We start from the raw sequence: 19,411 nt of genomic DNA on the forward strand, positions 1-19,411 counted from the left end.
CCAACCCCCCCCCCCGCCATGTACTCTTTAAATGGGGGGGGGGGGGAGCAGCAGGCTGCCTGCAAGGAAAAAGGAATAGCCAGGTACCATAAGCATTCAATATAAACCACAATGATTACTGATAATAAAAGTCACCTGGCTTCATAGCACACTTACTTCTATTGGCTGTGAACACTATTATGGCAGACACATTTATGGAGCAAAAGCAAAATTGAAGCATAAATAAGTCTTTAAACTGCATTCTGTGGGGCCTGGTTCTTGCAAGGAGCAGTTCTTGGAAGTTTATTAGAGTTGTCCTCTATAACAACCATGTATTTGGCATCCTACAATAGATTGCACTGATAACATGCTCCCCGCCCCCATGTTGTATTTTACTAGTTGTTAGCTTTTATTTGCCCACCTTTTAAAAATCTGGATAGCAGTGAGATGGAAAAAGCAAATGGTTCAATTTCCCTGTGTCTCCACAATTTTAGAATGTCTGTGTCGGGAACATGATCAAACACTTCTCCATATAAAAAACTCACTGTCCATTCAAAACAACCACATTTTGATGTGCAGGAAAGTATTTCAAAGTAGGCATGTGTTTAAAGATGCAACCTTGCATTCTGGGAAGAAGAAGGGGGAAAAAGCCCAATAGATTTTTTTTTAATAATAAAAAACCCCCACACAGTACTGTTCCAATTCCATTTTAGTATCCTGAAAGAATGTTAAAATGGGTTCCATGGAGCTTTCTAGAAGAGGAGAATTCTGAAGCACTGTGTGACTACACCGCAAGTATGGTTTTCTTTGATCAGCTGCGTTTATATTGGCGTACACATTTGTTAGCATAAGGAGTGATGATGGTAAGCACTGTGCTAAAGACACATAAACCCACAATACACAAACAGAAGTAGTTCTAAAACAAGATTATGTGGGAAAGCAGGAAAGTCCATATATATAAAGAGAGAGAGAGAGCTTTAAAAGCAACCTCAGGGTGCACAGAGATGACACACAGGGATGTCCATAAAATGCCACAGAAGTTCAATTTAACCAAATGGCACTTCAACCATATTGATCATTCAGTCAAATCAGAGGTTACAGTGATAGTAAAGGGCAGATTTATTGATTTGTCTCCCATCCCTCCCACCATGGTTTCTGGTAAACAGCTGTCTTGGATCAGCAAAACACCAAAAAGGTTAGTTTAGGGCTCCTTGTTGGTTTACAGTAGTACACAAAGGTCCGGCTGTTTGGATATCTGAATCTGTGGTGTGTATAGAGAGGTTTGTGTATTAATTCCTCATCTATGGATAAGTGAATTTCTGTATAATGAGCGGTTCAATAGCGGACCTACATGTATTTGGTCCAGTATGTCACAGTATGTTCATGATGCCAGGGCACCAAGGGTTAAGTGCTGAACTCAATTTTACACATTGAACTGAATAGAGGGAATCAAAAGTTGGGGGTTCTTCAAGTAAGCCATTGTTTACTAATAACAGTGCAGTAGCTGGAAACATTTTAACTTCATTTCAAATTAACTATCAATGATTTTACATTTTCTAAAGGCTCTGGTTATGTTAGCTGTCTCAGTTAAAGATACTGACTTACATAAATATGGTATAATTAATATACATATGCACATGTGCGCGCACATGTATGTGTTTGTCTTATGAATGCTAACTGGACTACTTGGTTCTGAAGGAAAATAATGTGATGTTATTTATCCACAGAACTGGAATCCACAATAAAACATGGTGACCTGTAGGTAAATATATAATCAAGCTCCAGCCAGTTGGTTTCCCCCCCTACTCTCCACTGAAAATGAACAAATACTTAATATGAGCTTAGGTGGGCACTTCCTTGTCCAATGGAAGGTCAATGATCATGAAAATGGTGGTTGGGGGTGGGGTAGGGAGGCTGTTCCTAAAGTGCCTGTCATGTTGTACTGAATTCTAGGGTTCTTCAACTTGCCCTCATCTATTTCTCACCATAGCTCTTTGACTTGAAGAAAGCAAAGTAGCTCCCACCCTGTCCCACTCCCCCAACTGTCTCCTGTCTCACCCGGTGAGCCCCTGTTTCCAATTGGGGGTGGGGGTGGTGCTTTTATAAGCACATGTAACCCCACTGGGTGACCTATGGCAAGATATGCAGGATAAGAAAAAGCACTCAGAAGTGTTGAACGGCTGGGGTCTGGTGACTCTGTACTGAGACAGAGAACTAAGAATTTATAGAAATGGGGTTGAATATTTGTTGATGTGATAATGTGATGGAGAACAACTTTATCTGAAGTTTCAAAAAGCCTGTTCCCAGGTGTAAGTAAATAAGGAAGTTACTGCATTTCACTTTTTGTACAGTTTGTCTTAACATTCTGTACTTTTGCATTGTGTGCAAAAGTACAGAATGTTAAGATGTACTTTTTGATAAAAGGGGATATATATATATATATATTCATTTGTGACTGTCTCTCAGGCTCACATACAGTGGTGCCTCGCAAGACAAAAAGAATTCGTTCCGCGAGTCTTTTCATCTTGTGATGTTTTTCGTCTTGCGAAGCACGGTCCGTCGCAACTGCGCCTCTTCAAGCGGCTTTTAAAAAAAAGCACAAGACGTTTTCGTCTTGCGAAGCAAGCCCATAGGGAAATTCGTCTAGCGAAGCAACGCAAAAACGGAAAACCCTTTCGTCTAGCGAGTTTTTCGTCTTGCGAGGCATTCGTCTTGCGGGGCACCACTGTAATGCTGCCACTGTAACACTAGCCTTCCTTTCAGGGCTGCTTATCAAACTAATGCACATAAGCTGCTTTGAACCACGTAGGCAAAAGCACCATATATTACCATCAAACTAGTTATAGGCTCATGAAACAGAGGAGCTGAGATTTAAGAAGAGCATATATAAGAAATGGAAGAAAGGTGAAATCATGAAGGAGCCAACGGTTGCAGGGAGAAGGTCAGGCAGGGCAAAACTCGGAACGAGCTCAGGCTTGTAAGAGTGGTGAAAAATAATTTTAAAAAGATTTCTTTGGCTATGCTTGAAGCAAGGGGAAGGACAAGAACAAGGAAGTGGTAAGCTCTCTGCGTGGAGAAGATGGACAAATGATATTGGGTAACTGCTCAACACCTACCGTATTTCTCGCTCTATAGGATGCACTTTTTCCCCTTCAAAAATGAAGGGGAAATGTGTGTGCGTCCTATGGAGCAAAGAAGCCATAGCCCCGTGACCCTCTCCCAGCTGGAGAGGTGGCGCGCGGCTATGGCAGGAGCCTCTTTAGCCGCACACCACTTCTCCAGCCGGGAGAGGGTCGTGGGGGGCTTCTTTAGCTAAACAAGCCCCCCGAGACCCTCTCCCAGCTGGAGAGGTGACGGGCGGTTTTGGCAGGAGCCTCTATAGCCGCTCGTCACCTCTCCAGCCAGGAGAGCGCGCGCACGGCTAAAGCAGCCCCCCGCGACCCTCTCCCAGCTGGAGAGGTGACGCGCGACTATGGCAGGAGCCTCTATAGATGCGTGTCACCTCTCCAGCCTGGAGAGCGCGTGGGGGGCTATGGCAGGAGCCTCTCCGCTGCACGCCACCTCTCCAGCCGGGAGAGCGAGCGCGGGGCTAAAGAGACTTCTGCCAAAGTCGCGTGTCACCTCTCCAGCTGGGAGAGGGTCGCGGGGGGCTGCCTTAGCCGCGCATGCGCTCTCCCGGCTGGAGAGGTGGTGCGCGGCTAAAGAGGCTCCTGCCGTAGTCGCGCGTCACCTCTCCAGCTGGGAGAGGGTCGCGGGGGGCTGCTTTAGCCGCGCACGCGCTCTCCCAGCTGGAGAGGTGACGCGCGATTATGGCAGAAGTCTCTTTAGCCGCACACCACCTCTCCAGCCGGGAGAGCGCGTGGGGGGCTATGGCAGGAGCCTCTCCGCTGCGCGCCTTTCCCCGCTCCCCGACCTGCTCTTTGGGGCTGGTGGTGTGCTTCCCCCTGCCAGCCCCAAAGAGCAGGTCGAAAGGAACCTGAAGCCTGGAGAGCGAGAGGGGTCGGTAGGCACCGACCCCTTTCGCTCTCCAGGCTTCCAAGGTAGCCGCCTGAAGGCGACTGAACGCACCTCAAACGGCACCTTGTTTTAGAGGGGGAAAACAAGAGGGGAAAAATTCTCCCCCTCTCTGCGCAGCGCCTCCTGCCGCTTCGCTGAAGGGGTGCTGGGCAGAGAGGGGGAGAATTTTTTTTTCTTGTTTCCCCCCCTCTAAAACAAGGTGCGTCCTATTCTCCGGTGCGTCCTATAGAGCGAAAAATACGGTTGCCTGTGTCTTCATGCAAAAAAAAGGAAGGACACCTGGCTTGCCAGTAGTATGTGTGAAAAGGATCTGGGGGTCTTAGTAGACCACAAGTTGAACATGAGTCAACAGTGTGAGGAAGGAGCAAAAAAAAGAAGGGGGAAAAGGTAGTGCTATTGTAGGCTGTATCAACAGAGTATCCAGATCAAGGGCAGTAATAGTACCACCTCTGGACCACCTCTGGAATACTGTGGAATGGACTCCCTCACAAGGTTGTGGACTCTCTTTCCTTGGAGGTTTTTAAGCATCTGTTATGGATGCTTTAGTTGATCTAGATTGAAAGCAGCAGATGAGGATAAGCATGAATGATTATGGATTGAGAAAATTGATGTTTTCCTGCTGCAAATGGGTTAGTGTGTGTGTGCATCCCTAGTCCAAATTTAGATGAGCCTGTTTTGCTCATCTCTGTATCACTCTGGCAGATGCAGGTTCCAAGTCCCACTTGCTATAGAAGGTGCTGCTAAGCAAAGGAACAGCAGGTCGGGACCTTGTGAACAAGTCCAGTGTCCCCCACACTGCCCTTGACTGCAGTCCTTTTACCCTCTAATTTGTTAGCTCAAGATTTAATACCGGTATATTGCTTTGCCTTGTGCTGTTTGTTAAGGAAGCCATTCAATAATTCATCCCCATCTGATTTGCTGGATGTAATAATGTGCTACGTGAATTGCCAAGAAATCACATCCAGGGAGCATCTCAATCTTCTAAACTCGGTAGGTGTATTAATATTAAAAATCAGTTACACTGCATAGAAAATAATAACTTGATATTTTGTTGGAATATATTGGAAAACTCTTGACCAAAATTGACTGCAACATTGATTTAGATGCGTAATCCGTGGGTATTAGAATAATGCTTATCACCCTTATACCACTGTTTTCAAAAAGTTATGCTCACAGTGAACAGGTCCTGGAAGACTGATTGATAATTGTCAAATCCTTCCCACCAAGCTTCTACTGCCATCTAGTGGTTTGTTATAGTAACAAAGTGTGTCCAACAGATGAAGGGAGGGTGATCAAATTCTGTGGCTGTGGTCAAACCTTTTTAAAAATGTCATCCTTCCTTTTAAGTTTTTCTTCACTATAAATTAAATACATATATTCCTAAATACAGGAATATGTCCTGCAGGACATTTAGAAACTTTCTCAAAAGGGGCAAAGAGCAGGACATTTTTCTTCCCTCTTCTCCAATCCCCTACTCAGCCCAACTAAAGCCCAAGTCACCCAACTTCCAGGATGAGAAACCACTGATGCAAAGCAGATGTGCAGCTGCTGTTGCCCACACAGGGCTGTTTTCCATAGAATGAGCATGTACCTCCCAATCTGACTGGGGATGCCCATCTGGATGCCACACAAAGCTTTGCAATGTGCACACAATTTCACATCGGATTTACACCCAGAAAGTAGCGAGTACTTAACTGAATGAAGGTATTCTGGCCCCATGTGGCTAGCCCTGGAAACAGTTGATACACAGCTCCTTTTAAGTCAGGAGCTCAAGCAGGAGACCAGGAATGGTTTGGGAGGGAGACTTAAAGACACAGGTCTCTGAAGGGGATTGGAGACCCACCGTGATCTAGATCTCCCTTTCACTCCTTCTCCACCAGAATAAAGTAATCTGCCTTAAAGATCATGCATATATTATGATATCTGACCCCAGTCTGATCAATGAAATCCCATCACCACTAGGTTAGAAGGGGTGCAAGATGTTATATGCTTACAGTGGGAGTGCTGGAGGGTACAAAGTTTTTTGTTTGATCTTTACAGCTCTCACAGTGGTAGCAATTCAGCTGAACATGCATAGCTGTCAACTTTCAGATTTGAAAATAAGGGATCAGCAGCCTCACCTGTCCCGGGGACAGTATCTAACAATCCGGGAAGCAGTGGGAAACGGCATGGGAATAAGGGAATTTCCCGCAAAAAAAGGGAAGGTTGACAGATATGTGAATATGGGGCCAGCTTTGTTCAGGGAGGCAATAAAGGATTGGCGCGTACCTTGATCTCACAGAGAAATTGACACAACAATGTCAAATGGTGAATGGGAAACTTAGGAAGGATACCTTCATGGAAGAATGGCTTGAATTCCGTTTCCTTGTTAATTTCAGCAATCACTTAATGATTGCTATGTATTTTCTCTTCTAACTGCAGTATATCGTACTAGGGGAATAGTGATTTTCTTCCCCTTCTGGCTGACTTTATAACTCAGTGATGAAAGGTTTACTTATACTCTTTTGTGTTGCTGTTGTTTGGATTGTTATACTCCTATATTTAAAAGCTTCCTGTCTGCTTTGAAATCAACACTAGTGAGAAGTAAGAAGTAAAAAACTTGCAGCATGCCAGACATAGCATGATGTAGTACTGCCATCTTGTGACTTGTAAGAAGGCAGAGGCAAGAGGACTGCTCCTTGTACAATTTCATGTGCAGAGCTGTATGCAGGTGGGTGTGCTTTCCAGTGTGAGGACTGCTGCACAGTTTATATGCACATGTTGTGGAATGTAAAAATTGCACAAAAACAAAAGAAGCAGCTCAGGCTCACACTAGATTTGATGGCAGAACTGCTCCCATGTATAAACTAGGGGAGTGGGATCTCCTGTTTGCAACAATGTTTGCAACAAAAGGGCCATTCAAGTGGGGTGCTAAACTCTCTGCCCTGTATTATAGCTTCTCTCCAGGGTCATTTTCTACCCAGCTTGGTTCCAGAGCAATGTTAAAAACTCCCCAGGCACCAGGCACATTATGCAACTGGTGTGGGTCCAATTGTAACCACATAATCTCTGGATGAAGCCAGGTTGGCGACTGACATCTCCATCTGGCTGCCCACCTCTCAGCTTTTTTAGGCAGAGTAGCAGAAGAGCTTACTTACTGCATTTATATCCCACCTTTTTCTCCAAGGAGTACATGGTTCACCCATGTCCTCAGTTAATCTCTACGACAACCCTGTGAGGTAGGTTAAGAGGTTGTGACCCAAGGTCACCCACTGAGCTTCATGACTGAGTGGGGAATTGAACCCTGACCTCCCAGGTCCTAGTCCAACACTCTAACCACTATACCCCACTGGCTTCCTAGAGTTCTTCTGATATGGGGCAGCTATATATTAAGAAGGTAAATAAGTATGGGGAAAGCAAAACGTCACTTAGAGAAGGATCTGAAATATCTTCCTTGAAGCTTTTATTTGTTTTATTCTGGATTGTTTTATTTGTTTGGATTGTTTGATTGTGTTGTAAACTGTTTTGAAATGTTTTCTTTAAAATATTAAGCAGAATATATATATATATACTTTCCATTGTGGCAACCACAATCTAAGTTCAAACTGTCATTTGGATGACAGCCAGTCATTTGGCTGTCATTTGGATGACAGAGAGCCAGTGTGGTGTAGTGGTTAAGAGTGATAGACTCATAATCTGGGGAACCGGGTTCGCATCTCCGCTCCTCCACATGCAGCTGCTGGGTGACCTTGGGCCAGTCACACTTCTTTGAAGTCTCTCAGCCTCACTCACCTCACAGAGTGTTTGTTGTGGGGGAGGAAGGGAAAGGAGAATGTGAGACTCCTTAGGGTAGTGATAAAGCGGGATATCAAATCCAAACTCTTCTTCTTCTTCTTCTTCATTTGGTGATTAGCTTATACATCTGAGTTTCTGACACTGTTCCAGGAGGAAAGGCTACATGGAGCCAAGCACTAAGTACAGGGAAGATTCAGTTTCCCTCACTCTATGTGCTCTTTTGCTCCATAAACAAATAAAGAAAAATGCATTTGCAATTCCACTTTATATGTAACTGGGGGACCCACAAATGGAGCTGCTGCTGCTGTTGTGCGTAGTTTGAGTCTCAGATACACAGAGCATTCATGACCACATGCCCAGATTAAAAAAATGTGATCAGAGGCACCACATGAAGAAACAGAAGCAATCATGAGAGCACTGAAGAGTTTTCTATAGGCTGTTTGGGCATTTTTGACGTCAGCACATTTACATCAGTGAGTCTAGGAGAAACAATGTCGGGTTTGTGGGGCATGTGCGTAAATGTATATCAAAAAAAACACACACCCAAACATCAAAGAGAACCAAGTAGGATGACACAAACATGGGAATATATTATCACCCTTAGGCAATTCCTAAAATAAATGACTGACCCTTTTCAGCCCACATTAAGGCTATTCATGCAGTTTGTCAAAAGGGAAAGAATGCCAGAGAAGACAGTTGAGAAGCACTTTACTTATAAATAGTTACAGCTGGTTTCTTTATGAAATTTACATGGCACTCTATGGCTCCTAAAGCAGCCCCCAGATAACAACTTGCAAAGACCATCAATAGAACAAAACCAATAAAATCATAAACTGTTAAACCAGAAGAACAAAGTAGTTTCTTGAAACCTCAGGACAACTTGGAAAACAAAGTAAAATCCACAAAAGGTTTATATCGATCTCCTAAAAACCAATGGACTGGAAGTGTGAAGTCTCTTTGGAGAGAGACTCACCTAACACAGGAACCACGGCTGAAAAGGTCCTGCCCCTTCCCTGAAGTTAGATGAACCAAAAGAACAACTGGAAGCCATTGGTAAACCAGTGATAGAGAATATCAGATCTGAACTGATGTCAGTAAGCAGTTAAAAGATTAGTTTATGTTAGTTTAAGCCAGTGGTACTCAAAGGGTGTGGAGTGCCACACTGGTGTGGCAGGAGAGGATGGCAAGTGTTGCGAGAAGATTCAAGGACAATCAAAGAAACATTCAAATGTTTCAGTGGAATATAAAAAGGTAAAGGGACAGGATCACACTTCAAAACGACCTTGACAGATTAGAGAACTGGGCCAAAACAAACAAGATGAACTTTAACAGGGAGAAATGTAAAGTATTGCACTTGGGCAAAAAAAATGAGAGGCACAAATACAAGATGGGGGACACCTGGCTTGAAAGCAGTACATGTGAAAAGGATCTAGGAGTCTTGGTTGACCACAAACTTGACATGAGCCAACAGTGTGACGCAGCAGCTAAAAAAGCCAATGGAATTCTGGGCTGCATCAATAGGAGTATAGCATCTAGATCAAGGGAAGTAATAGTGCCACTGTATTCTGCTCTGGTCAGACCTCACCAGGAGTACTGTGTCCAGTTCTGGGCACCACAGTTCAAGAAGGACACTGACAAACTGGAACGTGTCCAGAGGAGGGCAACCTAAATGGTCAAAGGCCTGGAAACGATGCCTTATGAGGAACAGCTAAGGGAGCTGGGCATGTTTAGCCTGGAGAAGAGGAGGTTAAGGGGTGATATGATAGCCATGTTCAAATATATAAAAGGATGTCATATAGAGGAGGGAGAAAGGTTGTTTTCTGCTGCTCCAGAGAAGCGGACACGGAGCAATGGATCCAAACTACAAGAAAGAAGATTCCACCTAAACATTAGGAAGAACTTCCTGACAGTAAGAGCTGTTCGACAGTGGAATTTGCTGCCAAGGAGTGTGGTGGAGTCTCCTACTTTGGAGGTCTTTAGGCAGAGGCTTGACAACCATATGTCAGGAGTGCTCTGATGGTGTTTCCTGCTTGGCAGGGGGTTGGACTCGATGGCCCTTGTGGTCTATTCCAACTCTATGATTCTATGACCCCTGACCATTAGGTCCAGTCATGGACGCCTCGGGGGTTGGGGCGCTCATCTTGCTTTATTAGCTGAGGGAGCTGGCGTACAGCTTCTGGGTCATGTGGCCAGCATGACTAAGCCACTTCTGGTAAACCAGAGCAGCACATCGAAAAGCCGTTTACCTTCCCGCCAGAGCGGTACCTATTTATCTACTTGCACTTTGACGTGCTTTCGAAAAGCTAGGTTGGCAGGAGCAGGGACCGAGCAACGGGAGCTCACCCCATTGCGGGAATTTGAACTGCCAACCTTCTGATCGGCAAGCCCTAGGCTCTGTGGTTTAACCCACAGTGTCACCAGCGTCCCTCAGTGTAATATAGTGTAGTATAATATCTCTCTCTCTCTCTTTTATTAATCTGCAGAATACAGATCGATATCGTTTCAAAATGAGAGCAAGAACTTCAAGAAATACTGAGGCCAATCCTGGTTGTGATTCAAAATTGCCATTCAGACAGAGTGCTTGAGAAGGCTCATTTGACTCCCGTAGCAACTCCAAGCAAACCTCCAAAGAAGAAAGTCTGTCTACCATATGTTCAATATATCCAAGCCTCAGATTCACATGGACTGGAAATGAAAACTGGAGTTTGTTTGTCTCAAATTAGACCTAATATAAATGAGATTACCTGGGAAAAGCATTCTCATACCTGTCACTGAGTCTGTACACATACTTAAAGTACATTTGTAAGTGGCGTGTTTATAATTCTATTTTGGGAATGATTTGTGTTCTTATGTGGCTGCATTGTTTTATACTTTCTGGATTTCCCATATTTTATAAATAGTTGTGTTCTGTGTTATAAAACAAGCATAGCTAAGTTTCTTTTTGTCTTCCTGGAAGTACCAGAACGGGTTACTGCCGGGTTTCGGGGGTCGCGCATGCACAGAAGCGCCAAATCACAGCCCGCGCGTGCACCACTGTGGATTGCAACGCTGCGGGTTGCAAATGTGCATCCAACATGGAACACATTTGCAACCCAAGCGTCCACTGTATTTATGTGTGGCCTAGAGAAAGAAGTTTGATAACCACTGGTTTAAGCCATAAGTTTCCTCTCTCTTTACTATCTGCTCCTCCAAGATGTACAAATTTAGATTATCACAGCAAACTTTATCAGGGGAAGGGCCACTCTTCCTTTTGCCCCCTTCTACTCAGATCATAGTGGGATGATGAAACATTTGGGGATCAGTTACCTCCAGAGATATAGTATAGATTAATAAAGGTAATTTGCTAGGAAGCATAGGGCATTCCATTCTTGGCTGATGAGAGAGAAGGTCAGCCTTTCTGAAATTTATTTTCTCCCCTCATACTTCACACTGTTCCCTAGAAGCTTGTACCACAGTTTAAAAAACCAAAACAAGAACAGGCATAATTGTGTGTTTCCATTCCATAACCCACGGTTTACTGTCTCTGTGTGGAATTCAGATGCCTCACAGGAACATAAGACAAAGCAATACAGGAATCTGCCCATTTGTAGGCTAACCTTGCTTCCTGAAGGTGGCGCCTCTGCCAAGGAAGAAGGGGGAAAGGCTGTTTCTATAACTGGTTTTACGCAATTTTCTCAGAACATTTCCTACCGATGGTTGTTACTGCAGAAACAGAGAAGAAGAAGGAGCCAACAAAGTCCCATCTGCCCAGGCTCGTGTTTCCCTTAAGGTAAAGCCCACTCTTGTAGGCCTGGATGATGCCCTGCAAAGAGATAAGAAGGAATAAGAATGAGAGTTTCTGGCAACAAGGCAGCTAAGTCAGCCTGGAGACTGTCAGACCAAGGCAAAATCGGAACTTGCTTTTCTGGCATGGCACATATTTAAAACATGAATAGACTCCTTCCTCGTAAGGCAGGCATAGGCAAACTCCGGCCCTCCAGATGTTTGGGACTACAACTCCCACCATCCCTAGCTAACAGGACCAGTGGTCAGGGATGATGGGAGTTGTAGTCCCAAACATCTGGAGGGAAAGAGTTTGCCCATGCCTGCTCTTAAGGGGCTATCATAGGTGGCTCCATGGGGCTTTTTATGTACAGCAATTTTAAGGATAGGTTGTGTTTTCACCCTGTTCTTTAAAATGCTGCTGTTTTAGTGTTTTTAACTGCATTGAAGTCTGCCCTAGGATCATATGATAAAGGTCAGGTAAAAATACTCTTAATAAATAATGGGATGGGGCAGTTTTCAGCTTGAACATGCAGACCACAGTATATATGGAACATGGAAATTACTTAGTACTAGTCATACGGCATAATTACTCCACAGTAGTTAAAACAGCCAGAGGTGTAGGGAGCACAGAAGCAGTGAGGAGATGCACTGTAAATGTGGCTAGTTACTGAAGAGTAAATCCCCATCATAGTTTTTTTTGCCACTGGGTGATCTTGAGTTAAACTGTGCATACACCAAAGGGTTAATGTGCATATGGGTCACACAGATCCAATCTTTCTCTGAGTATTTTTTCTCCCCACATTTTTCCACATGCAAATACTGTCAGTTGAACTCTATCTCAGTGCTTCCCATCAATGCTAGTGGGCAATGCTTGGATGAATGTGCACTGTGTATTGCCCCACCTCCCACAATTAGTACTTCCCACCTTCCCTGAAGCCTGATGTGCATTGTGGGCAGGTCTGGAAGCATTTGTTTAACTGTGCCAGCAGCCGATTTCTTACTTTGCTTTAATATCCAATATAACAGACATACACATAACAGCTAATTTAATAGGCTAATTTAAAGTGTGTGTGACATACCCTGCCTTGCTAGTAGCCCACCCTTCCTGAATTCTGGAAACCATGGGCATGCACACAGGTATTTGTTTCTTGTGCACATGGCCATTATGATTACTATTTGTATACAAGTTTTTCCATATACAAGATTTGCACAGAACAATGGGTTATTTTTTTAAAAAGTGTGTGTTAAATACAAATATTATTTATTTGTGTATCTGAAGCCATTAGAAAAATGAAATACCCCAAAAGAACCCCACTAGCCCACCGAGCAGCACCTGCCAATGGAAGGTGGGGGTGGAGTGACAGATGGCACCCAGCAAAATGTCACCAAAAATGTTTTTAAAAGTACCCAAATAATGTGCATCCACTAATGCAATATCCACAAATTGGGAAAACCAAAATTTAAAGGGGGCGGGGAAGTGCAGGCTGCCACTTGAATAAGGACAACGTTGTGTTGACAGTGTCAAAACCAAACAAACATGCACACATCAATTTTAAACTGGTGTGTGCGTGCACATGCACAAAGCCCTAGTTGCTACCTTTTAGCTCATAGGGTAAGGTTACCAGACATCCCTGTTTCCTGGGGACAACCCCCAGATTTACAAATCAGTCCCCTGACAAAAGCCATCTATTTAGTAGGAAGTTGAAAAGTGGCCCCGGATTCATTGAAAAAAATCTGGTAACCTTATCATAGGGTAGCTGTGACTACAGAGGGCAGGGGAGAATCACATAAACCACTCCATGGAAAGAAGATGGGATATAAATTTGAACAGATAGCTGCCTCTTTCAAAGTGATCCTTTGACTAGGCAGAGAGAAGCCTTTGTTTCCCCTGTTTATACTTTCCCTATTCATGCGTGACACTTTGTTCCACCTGCTAAAGCTTAATTAAGATGTTGGGACATAACAGAGAAGGGAAATTAAGCTATTAGTTATATTTGCACTATTGATTTTTGATCCACGCTTGCTCTTGGTCCATCCTGCTTTATTAATATACAAGGAAATATATATTTTATAATAAAATGCTGAAATGAAGAGAACAGTCCCTGTTCTTAGTTGCCCTGGCAATACTTTATAGGGCCAGGCTGCTTGTGATAATGGCTTTAATTAGTTCTGTGAATTTGGAGGCTGGCAATATGCTGCCACCTTCCCAGGGAAAAGCTATAGCTCTGGTTGGATTCTTGGCCTCTGACAGGACGACGTATATCTCTCTGGCCTGCAACAACAGTCTGAGCTGTTAGGGGCATATGAGGCACATGGACTGGGCCAAGACTTGGAATCTGATAGCTCTTGCAGAAATCCACCTCAGAGCTTGAATGGTAACTTTGTAGGGAGGATAAACTGGACGGAGAGGTACTGCCATGACATGCCTGTGGGTTCCCCTCCCTCCCTCCCAGCACCTCCCCTCTCCATGCCTCAGTTTCCCCCTTTCTCTGTTTTGCCAGAAATCTAGGCTGAGTAAACACAGTTCAAAGAGTTAATTCCAACACATAAGCAGCCCTTTTATGGTTGGACTTAATTCTGATGTACCAAACAGAGGACTTGAAGAATTCTAGGTCCATTTTGGCATCTTAATTGCACCATGGATTTTATGGTGAGATATGTCCTGTGATGACATTGCAGAGGAAACTGGTAACATGGCTAGTTACAACATTGCTGCCAGCCTTCTTGGTTCTGCAGGTCTAAAAATTGTTTTGTTATAAATGTTTATCAAACAACAGCAGGAGCTTTTTCCAGTATGGAATCATGGATTTAAGAACGCGTGTTTTTAAAGAAGGGAGACCTACTTCAATTTTAAGTAACGCAATAGGTGCCCTATGTGACTCCCAAATAGTTGATGTAGGAACACATGCACTAGAGCTACACCAAATTGCTTCACCACATGACAAGCAAGATATGTTCTTAGCAACAATTTTTTATCCTCCCTTCTAACAAACAATGACCCATAGTATAATAAAGCATCTTTATATACCCCAATGAATGAGTAGATAAAATTTAAATTGCCTCAAAATGGGCCCATTATTACAAAAAATGAAGCCTTAAGCATTAAATAAACGACACTGATAGATGATAATGACCACCCAGGATCTGTTTCTTATGTCTTCTGGAAAGCATCATCACTTTGTCTTACTGTAACTAATAGATCTAATGTTAGAATAGATTCCAAATCTGGACAGTAATCATGGGATAATGAATCAGGAATGTCATAGCCTCCATTAAGCAGCACTTCTCATTTATTTAAAAGATACTGAACATATTTTTTTTGTGGGAATATCAAGATGACTTAGCCCTTGTTCACACATCACATTAAGCCATAGTTGCAAGACCCTGTGAATTAATGTGAATGCTCAGTGTGCCTGTGTCCACTGGTGAAACCATGGGTGTTGCAGCTGGAAAGCAAACCATGGCCTGCCTTTGCATTACCTCCAATCCTGGGCTCATGGTTGGTTTCCTTCAAACAAACAAGTGCTAAGTCCAGAGCAAACTTTGGTTACTAAGAGGAACCAACCACAAATCCAGGTTCAGGTGCAACACTAAGTGAGACCACGGCTTGTTTCCCGGCAATGGGGGTGGAGTGAAGCACCCATGATTTCAGCAGTATGAACAAACATACTTTGTGTTCTCATTAAACCAAAGATAAAATAAACTATGGCTCAATATGACATGTGAGCCAGGCATTATTGGGTGATAGTTTTCAGGGTCTTCTAAAAAGCCTTGGAGCGGATTACTTTATAAGCCATATCTGAAATCAAAGTTTCTTTGCCGGAGTACCTGCATCTGAGTGCCAGATTATTATGGTGTAGTGGTGATTAAGATTGTTTTGAAGTTAGATGGACCTTGCCCTTTCCAAATGAAAGTTATTATTTCTCCACATTATTAACACAGATAAGTAACAACAATATATTGGGGTGAATATTAATCTTAATGCGTCTTTTCAGGTACATAGGTGAAACATCATAAACCCTAACTGGCTCCTTATCTGAGAGTCTTTACTACAAGAAAGGTTCTCTCCCACACTAATAATGTTCAAGAAAATCAAACCAGTGAGACCATATACGCAAACAAGACACGCATGGAAGCATCATTGGGCTCCCAATGATCCTTACGAAGGATTACCAAAACCTGCTCCTGCTCCCAAGGAGGCTATGAAACTTGGTATAGATTGTGGTCCAAGAAGAGAGAGCTTAACCATGATCCTACCTTTCAATGACATGCTAAGCCAAACCTTGGCTTAGCTGCTGTTGCACTGTGCTGTGCTAAAAGATCTGGAGGGAGGAAAGCAGGTACTATAGCTTGGCTAACTGTGATGTGCAAACTAAGTCAGGGAATCATGCCCATCTCATGCACCTCCTGCATTATAATTGGGGGATAGTCATCTCTCAGTCTCCCTGTTGTGGAAAAGGGAAGACTAAAGAACAGTGGGATGAGATGAAGCCAACCAAGCTCAAAATCAACTACAGTGGTGCCTCGCAAGACAAAATTAATTCGTTCCGCGAGTTTTGTCGCCTTGCGATTTTTTTCGTCTTGCGAAGCACGGTGTCGGGAAAGTTTTGGAAAAGCTTCAAAAATCACCAAAGTCTTTAAAAACCTCAAAAAAGGCTACCACACCGCGTTCTATGAGTTGCTCCTCAAAGTCAAGTCGCAACTGTATTAACGGTGTTAAGAAAAAGGAAACAAACTTGCAAGACGTTTCCGTCTTGCGAAGCAAGCCCATAGGGAAAATTGCCTTGCGAAGCAGCTCAAAAAACAAAAAAACCCTTTCGTCTAGCGAGTTTTTTGTCTTGCGAGGCATTCGTCTTGCGAGGTACCACTGTACTTCTCTCCCTCACCCAGAAAGGTTCTCCCAAAGACTAAGCCACAAAATTCAAACCAGACTGTGCCAGAAGCAAGAGCAGAAGCCCAGAGGGTACACCAAATTGCCTACATATCAGTTGACTCAAAAGAGTGAGTCCAGCTTGTAATTTCTATGATTAAAAGAATCAGTAGCAAATCACGTGGAAAACAGTCTTCTTTGCTTTTTTTCAATTGATCTGCTTTCTCTAACCCTTATCCTTCCTCATCGATTAACTCTGCTGTTTGTTATTTTCACCTACCAAATCGTATCTAAAAACCCTTTTATACTGCAAGTGCCCTGCCTTTCTGTTTATCTTGTAAAGCCAGTTGAACACATTAGGTGGTGTATCAATAATAATAATAAAATAACGTTAAGCTTAGGAGAAGTGATGTGAAACACAACACATGACTTTACATCTCTATATGCTACTTCATTTTGGCCATGTTCTCCCATGAGTTCTTCAGGGACAGCCACATCCAAATATGGGAATAATGTCAACAGAAAATAGCACTGAGAATTTTTTTTAAAAAATCCACAGTTATTTGTCTTGTTCATAGCAATAGCTATTTATATTTACATAGCAATACTTCAAGTATATTTCTCAGGACGTCTTATAAGAGGGAAAGGAAGCCTGTGGCCCTCCAAAAGTCATTGGACTGCATCAGACCTAGCCAGCATGGTTATTAGTCAGGGATAGTGGGAGTTCTAGTCCAGAAACATCAGTTGTTTTCCCTGCCTTGTCTTACAACAACCCCATAGGGCAGCATTCTCATCTCCATATTGCAGAGGGTGAGCTGACCAGGGCCAGCTTAGAGGGTGAAGCAGCCTTGCTCAAGCAGCAGAATGTGAAGTACCAACAAAACAGCCTTCTTCAACTTGGTGCTCTCCATAACAATAAAAGGAGGAAAATGGTTAACTATTTTGTTTGTGGTTGGATTTCTAGTGCCATGAGAAGATGGCACTATTTGGACTATTTGACTGCATTAGGGGCACGGTACTTCTGTCTGATAATGCAATAATGAAGAAGCTCATGACTGAGGGAACATCTGAACTGAGGACTTCCTGCTCAGACTCTCAGATGTCCCAGCTCACATGCATTCAGCATCTCATGCCCCATGTGACATTCTTCCCTTTCAGCAGGATGGGAGAACCATACCTCTCACCATCTCTTGACCTTTGGCCATGCCAGCTAGGGCTGGTGGAACTTTCTTGCACAGTATCTTTCTACACTACGGATGAGGAATGGAGACCCTTTGGCCCTCCAGATGCTTTTGGACTCCCAACTCCCATCAGCCCCAGCTGCAGTGCCAATGAACAGGGTGGATGTGAGTTGTAGCCTAACATCTGGAGGACCCCAGATTCCCCATGGCTGCCCTACTGTTTCAGGCAGGGCTTTTTTTTCAGGGAGAGCTCAGCTCCAGCACCTCGCAGGTGGGTGCCATTGCCATTCTAACAGAACAAGGCAGAAGCTCATGGCGAGCTCCAGCACCTCTTTTTCTAGAAAAATAGCACTGGTTGAGGTATAATGTGGTCTTCTTCAAAGTCTTGCGTTTTTGAACAGGCGGCTTCCCTGGTTTCTACAGAAAACTCCTTATCGTAGAACCCTTTCTGGGGGGTTCTTTGCCTTCCCATCCATCGTCCCAACCATCTTCGTGGATGCGCAATGCTTCACTCTACCCTAGTATTTCCAGAAGGGCTGGCCTGTCCATGGACTTCTACTTTTCCTTTTTGCAAAAGTTCTTCCGGACAGACTTCCTCCCCACCCGCCAGGCACCTTCCTTGCTACATTCCCACGATTATACTGTCCTCCATCAGCCAGTTCTCTCCCCGCTCCCAACCTCCTTTCGGGCCAGGACCAGCCTTGGAGCGCGTGGAGACGAGCGTGCCTCTGCCCGCGCGCAAAGCGCCCTCCCCTCAACCGTAAGAGCCCCCCATTAAGTATCTACAAACAGCAGCCTAACGGCCTGAGGGGAGAGAGGCGCATGCGAGGACAAGTTTCGCACACAGCCGGCGCCTCCCTTCCCTCACGGGATTCGGCCCAGCCCGGCCGTCGCCGTCCTGTCGCCCCCCTCCCTGCCCCGGGGCTCAGGGGCGAGTCTCCCCTTGGAGGCGGCGGGACGGGCTCGCTCCCCACCCCGGTACCCCCGGTACCTTGGCGAGGTCCTCGAGGTCCTCCCTCTCGAGGCACGTGTAGTTCTCCAGCAGGTCCCACTTCTCACTCAGCAGCCGCCCCGCCAGGTCTCTCTCGCGGGGCGACTCGAGCGCCCAGAACGCGGCGCTGCCCAGCAGCAGGTAGCTCAGGTAGGCGAGCAGCAAGAACGGCGTGGCGGGAAGCCGGCGGCCCGAGGACGAGGCGGCTCCCGGCGTCGCCCGGCCGCACCTCCCGCCGCAGCCGCACATCGCCAGCTTCGTGCCTTCACCGGCCTGCGCGCAAGTTCAATGGGCGGCAGCGGCGCTGGGCCACACTCAGCCAGGCGGAGAAGCGGCTCCGAGCTACCCTGGCGGCTTCCCCTAAGACGCCGGCGGCTCTCTGATGCTCTGGGAGGAGCCAAGGCAGCGCCTCGCGCTTTTCAAACCGGGCGAGTAGCTCCGCTTCCGTCAGTCTCAGCGCGCTCACTCGCGGAGTTTGGCCCACGGGAGCGAACTTGGGGCCCTCAAGGTTGGAGCCTGGGGAGGCGTTGGGTGCCTCAAACCCTTCAGAAGGGCCGCGGCATCGCCGCCCTCGTTTTAGGCCCGGCGCCCCGCCAGCCCCTGGAAGTAAACGTTGAGAGGGGGAGTGCTGGCCACAGAGTAGCTACTCAAAGGGTAACCCACATTTGGGGCGTCTCAACAGTGGACGAGAGACCTGCGGCAGCATTAGGTCGCCAGAGATGGGCGGAGCAATTCTAACTAGGTAGATGCACATAAACTGCATCCTAACTGCTTCTGGCCAGATGGTCAGTGGTCAAAATCGGGGGAGGTCAGTGAAAATTTGGATTTTCTGGT

At 45.1% G+C, this 19,411-nt stretch overlaps 1 protein-coding gene and 1 long non-coding RNA gene across 2 annotated transcripts in view; one reads left to right on the top strand and one right to left on the bottom strand.

The window, feature by feature from the left end:
* The window catches only part of LOC310704138 (potassium channel subfamily K member 17-like), a 28,218-nt gene extending 8,844 nt beyond the window's left edge, over positions 1-19,374 (bottom strand). Inside the window, exons 1-2 of the mRNA XM_083497218.1 lie at positions 18,578-19,374; positions 11,461-11,572 (exon numbers count right to left, since the gene is read on the bottom strand). Of these exons, the coding sequence (XP_083353344.1) occupies positions 11,461-11,572; positions 18,578-18,826 (361 nt within the window). The 5' untranslated portion in view covers positions 18,827-19,374. The remainder of the gene's footprint in view (positions 1-11,460; positions 11,573-18,577) is intronic.
* On the top strand, positions 769-10,673 carry LOC310704157. The gene is made up of 6 exons (XR_014524609.1): positions 769-842; positions 1,707-1,741; positions 4,699-4,755; positions 4,881-4,986; positions 6,581-6,706; positions 10,254-10,673. It is a non-coding gene; the product is annotated as an uncharacterized lncRNA (long non-coding RNA).
* Positions 19,375-19,411: the final 37 nt, after the last annotated feature.

Source organism: Podarcis liolepis (assembly GCF_965112155.1).
Source record: "Podarcis liolepis genome assembly, chromosome: 3".
Taxonomy (NCBI): domain Eukaryota; kingdom Metazoa; phylum Chordata; class Lepidosauria; order Squamata; family Lacertidae; genus Podarcis; species Podarcis liolepis.